This window comes from Carlito syrichta, unplaced genomic scaffold (assembly GCF_000164805.1).
Source record: "Carlito syrichta isolate Samal-C Ts95f unplaced genomic scaffold, Tarsius_syrichta-2.0.1 Scaffold101933, whole genome shotgun sequence".
Taxonomy (NCBI): Eukaryota; Metazoa; Chordata; class Mammalia; order Primates; family Tarsiidae; genus Carlito; species Carlito syrichta.
Genome location: NW_007046029.1, coordinates 587,030 through 592,244, shown reverse-complemented (window position 1 = coordinate 592,244; position 5,215 = coordinate 587,030). Strand labels below are relative to the sequence as shown.

The 5,215-nt window shown below is 48.2% G+C and overlaps 1 protein-coding gene across 2 annotated transcripts in view; it reads right to left on the bottom strand.

The window, feature by feature from the left end:
* MAP2K5 (mitogen-activated protein kinase kinase 5) overlaps nt 1–1,349 on the bottom strand; it is a 237,197-nt gene extending 235,848 nt beyond the window's left edge. For both annotated transcript variants that reach the window (XM_008064694.1, XM_021715641.1), the window contains exon 1: nt 1,156–1,349. In XM_008064694.1, coding sequence (XP_008062885.1) covers nt 1,156–1,290 — 135 coding nt within the window. In that variant the 5' untranslated portion in view covers nt 1,291–1,349. The remainder of the gene's footprint in view (nt 1–1,155) is intronic.
* Nucleotides 1,350–5,215: the final 3,866 nt, after the last annotated feature.

The window sequence follows — 5,215 nt, the reverse complement described above, 5'->3', positions numbered from 1 at the left end:
AAAAAAAAGAAACAATTAGTTGGGCGTGGTGCAAGCCTGTAATCCTAGCTACTGGGGAGGCTGAGGTGGGAGGATCACCTGAGCCAAGGAGGCTGAGGCTGCAGTGAGCTATAATCATGCCACTGTACTCCAGCCTGGGCAAGAATGAGACCCTGCCTCAAAAAAAAAAAAAAAAAAAAAGTTACAGAAATCTAACCTTGATTGAGTCACCTAAGACAATAAAAAAAAAAACCATGGCATAAGTCTTCCTACTCCCAAGGACCTGCCACCCTCTCATCCTGCAGGTAAGTTCCACTACAGATTCGTTCTGCCTTTGATGCCTTCGCTATTCAGTGTGTCAAATGGCCACAATGCACCCTGTCCATCTCCAGTGAACACAAGAAAGATGAGAGGTGGGAAAAATACTGAGTCAAAAAAACATGAGTTCTGGTGCCGATGCATCCCCCTCCCACAGGAGTCATACAGCTCCAGGAAGTCACTCGGCCTCACTGCCCTCGGCAACTACCTGCAAAGACAACACCCAGTGGAGCAGGCCACCTATGAGGCGACGCTGTGCTGACGTCCCACTTCATCTGACATGTATTCCTAGTGTCCCGAAGGTGCGTCCTCAATTCTAACATGCACGTCTTCCCTCCTAATGTCTCTTAAGCTGGGCTGTCTTTGCACAGTGGATAGCAGGTCCGACATAATGGGCAGCACATTTTCTTTCCTAGTGGTAAGATCTCTCACAGGCAGGGATGCTGTAAGATCCTAAGTAAGTGGTAAGTTAAAGCAGCCCATTCTGCCCCCCAGGGGGTCACTGAGCTCAGAGAACTCAGAAGAAAAACAAGCTGAAATCTGCCAAGGGATGTCCCAAAGCACTTGGGAAAAGCCTCTCTTCTAGACCAGCCTTCTGCATTCCAGTTGGTTTGTCTGTGGGCCCGGGTCCAGGCTGCGGGCTCCCTGAGGGCAGGGCTCCGTGTGTCTGGCCATGTCTCCAGGTCCCTACACACTCACCAGGTCTCAGTCGCTGTCATCAATCCACGTTGTGGTCCAAGCTGCCTCCACGGAGGCCAGCAGCGGCCACTGCCCCCAGCTCAGGCCTCAGTGGTCAAGGTGCTGACCACCCATGTCCCTGACCTCCCCGGCTGGGATGGACGCTGAGATCACACTCACCAGCACGTCCCTGAAGAGTAACTGCGGCCCCGAGTGCACAGTCCAGTCCACCGCGCCGCTATTTGGGATCTTGATGCGAATCACCAGCACCTGGTTCTCCATGGCAGGGAAGGGGCGGAAGCCTAGCCACAGCATCCCAAGCAAAGGGGCTCACATGCTGGGGCGGGGGCACACCGGCCCCCGGGCAGGCGGGGTTGGGGAGGCTCCCAGGTGACAGAGGCTCTCAGGTGACAGGGGGGTCGCAGGGCAGGGAGGAGGATAAGGGGCACCAGGTAGGAGCGCGCAGGGACCGAGTCGGGCCCGGGTCGTGGGGTCTGGGACTGACTCCGTGAGGGTGCCGCGGGAAGGCGGGAGCCAGCGGAGGTCGGAAGGTTCTGGAGGTGGAAGGATAACGGCAGGTGCCGCTCTCCGCCTCCCTACGGCTGCGAGGAGGGGCAGGGCGCGGGACCCGTGGGGACACACGGCGGCAGGTGTCACCCGCCCCGGCGGACGAGGGAACTCGGCCCGGGACCAGCAGGAGGGAGCCCCGGGGCCGCCACACCGCGAGAAGGCCCAGGGGACCTCCGCGGGAGCGTCGGGGCGAGTCTCCTGCCCTACCCGAAACGGGCCCAGCCCCGCCGCTCGAGGCCGCGCGTCCCGGCGGCCGATTTAGGAGGAGGGAGGCGGCCAGGGCGCTGTTACTCCGGAACCAAAATGCGCGGCGCCGGAACCCCGGGAGCCGGCGAGAGGGACCCGCCTCCCGCGGCGCCATGTTGGAAAAGGGCAACTCCAGAACCGACGAGCCCCCGGAGAGAGCGACCCGCCTCCCGCGGCGCCATGTTGGAAGAGGGCAGCTCCGGCTTTACGCGCCCCCGGAGAGAGGGACCTGCCTCGCGTGGTGCCATGTTGGAAGAGGGCAGCTCCGGGCCGACGTGCCCCCGGCCAGTGGGACCCGCCTCCTGCGGCGCCATGTTGGAAGAGGGCAGCTCCTGGGCGGGGCTCTTGCGCTGTGCGGCGCGGAACGGTGGGGAAGTTCAGCTGGGCCCGCTTGCTCGCGAGACCCTCTTCTCCTGTGGGTGCCCGCGGCGACGGGGTTACCACCCTCTCCTTTCCCGATCCCGCTTAAAGAAGCGAGGGGAGAACACCTTGCACAAGAAGACCCAAGCGGCTTGGGAAGCCGGGTCAGGGCGTGGCGCTGGCCGGGGGCCTCGCAGCAGCCTAGGAAAGGTTGGCCTGCACGCCCTGGCCCTGCCTTGTCACTACGCCCCGACACTCGTGGGGGACTGTGCATCAGACCAGCAAGAGCACGGAAGGAGCTCTACCACCAGCTGTCTTTCTTTTCCCTCCAAGTCACAGGAGCAGAGGACCATCCTCCTCCTCCCGCGTTAGCAGGATGCCTGCACGTGTGCAAGAAAGGTCTGTTTTAATCTTGTTTTTGATTTGTTTTTTGAGCTGGGGTCTCGCCCTGTTGCCCAGGCTGGAGTGCAGTGGCGCGATCACGGCTCACTGCAGCCTCGACCTTCTGGCCTCTGTCTCCGAAGTAGCCCGCGCCACCACGCCCAGCTAATTTTTAATTTTTTTTTTTTTTTTTTTTTGAGACACGATCTCGCTATGTTGCCTAAGCTGATTTTGAACTCCTGGGCTCAAGCAATCGTTTCGACGCAGCCTCCCAGATTTGCTGGGATGACAGGCCTACCTTGATTATTTTTTAATGCCTCGTTGCTTCAGGTTTCAAAGCGCAAATCTTGTCGATTTGCGGAGCCCTTACAGAAGTTTGTTTACAAATTGCAACATTTGATTCATCCTTTTTCTCTTTTTACAGAAAATGAACATACCCATTTTACTGGGGGGAGGGGTGAATTTTGTATAAACTCCGTGGAGGGGTGTCACTTTCCCCTATAACAGCCAGATAGTTGATTAATGTGAGAGAGAAAAATAATTTAAATGTTGGTCATTTCAGTATACCAAAATTTTTCAGACTTTTCTCTGCCTGGGTTTCCTTTATACTTAATTTGAAAGGCCATTGTAAGAGATAAAGGATCACACTTAGTTATTGTAAGTTAATAGCTTAGGTAGAAATTCATTTTGTCAGATCCCCCAGATATTCTAGGAATCGCCCATTTTCACCTGCACTTCAATTCTGAAAAGTAAACCGTTCATCCAAAGTCCCTGCGGACTTTTTATTGCAAGTTCATTTCCTATTATTTGAGAAAATAGACCACAAAGCTAGGGACTCTCCATGAACCCGTTGATTTGTTAAAACGTCTCTTTTCTTCCTGGTACCAGGGGAAAACCAACTCCATTTGCCAAATTTGCATACATATTCTGAAGCTTTTCTTGCACTAATGACAAATCCACAGCTCTTTCCCAATTTTTACAGCCAGTGTAATCACACTTCAGTTCCTCACAGCCTGTAGGTAGCAGGAAATCTTAACTTTGATGACTTCAGCAAGGGTTTTTTTCTACACACCCCTCTAAGTTTGACTTTAAAATAGCAGAATTCTTGTATGAGAATATAGATGGCTCCTTTTGAAATGCCTCAGAGGGATAATGTAACAAGGTTCCAATCTTTTCTTTCTTGGAATTCATAGTTAATTCATTACACCTCAGATAGTTCAAAACTCACTGCTGTTCTTATAAAGAATCCATACAATCTCCAATTAAAGTATCCTTTTTTTTAAGCTATTAAAGACAAGGGCAAGTTTTCTTTTTAATTTTGAATCATCACATATCCATTCAACACAGAGCCTTTATGACATGCTAAGTGCTGGAAACAAACATTAGCAGCACATGGTTCTGACCCAGTTGTGTGAAGACCCAGTTCTTCCCTGCATGGCTTCGGTGGACCCTGCATGGAGATGAAGAACTGCTGGTTTTGCTGGCTGTGAAGTCACTAAAACATGCCTTTGCCGTTGTCAACACACAAGTATTTGTCAGATGAAAGAGCGAATGTTGATTGTTAAGTGCTATCTACAATTAAGCGACACCATTTAGATTTTTATTCAAACTTCCACATTCTTGTTCTTTCATTTTATAAATTTAGAGATTTGAAAACATTAGAAAGTAAAGTCTGGATCTTCATCTCATAGTACGGCTCGCAGTACAAGGTATAAAAGGTTACAAGATAATAGACTCTCAGGAATTATTTTTATCCAGTTTTCAAACATCTACATGTTTTGAAATTAAAATATCCACTTTTATTAAATGGAGTTTCACATTTGTATCTATTTGCTGGAGTATTATTTTTTATTTTGTATATTTTTATTCTTCCTTTACAGTTTGAGTAGACAACTTAAATCTGATTTTAAATTATGTACTAATATGAAAATAGAGTAAAATGAATCACTTTGTGGTTAATAAATTCAGTGTTCTGTTTACAGACAGATTGTGATAAAATTACCGATATATTCTGCTGAAGCAGTAAAGGTCATGTCAAATAGCTACTAAAAAAAAATCATTCTACATAGTGGTAATGATGTTACCTTAACACACCAGCTTCCGGGGCGGCATAATTGTTTCTGCCAACCCATAAATTTTTGAGTAACAACAAAATTATTGTGATTTTTCTTACTAAATAATTCATACATTACAAAGCATGTATGTAACAAGGTCCATGAATCACTAAAGCATATAATGATCATATATCTAATGACATCTCTTCTCATAAGATGAATTCAAATAGATTTATGTATTTAGGTTAACTAAAAAATACTGAGTTTATAAGGTTCATAATTCTATCAACAACAACAACAAACTTCAGATGTTCTTTAAGTTCGGTTTCCATGATTTGCTTTTCACGCTGAAAGCTTTTATCAACACGCTTGTGTTTAAGCTACTTTTCATGAAGTTTTACAGCGTTTAAATTGGTACTATAAATATCACAAAGATAAATTAATAATATAATGGAATAGTACACTGTTCATAAACTGTATTTAAAATGACGTAAGGGCAACTAAAATAGCCATCGTCAATACTCTATTCACCCTCTCGCTAGTGGGGTTTGGTCTTTTTTATTTGGTAACTGGGATCCAAGAGGATGTTTTCATTTACCAGCATTTTATTACAGGCTTTACTTGGTTTT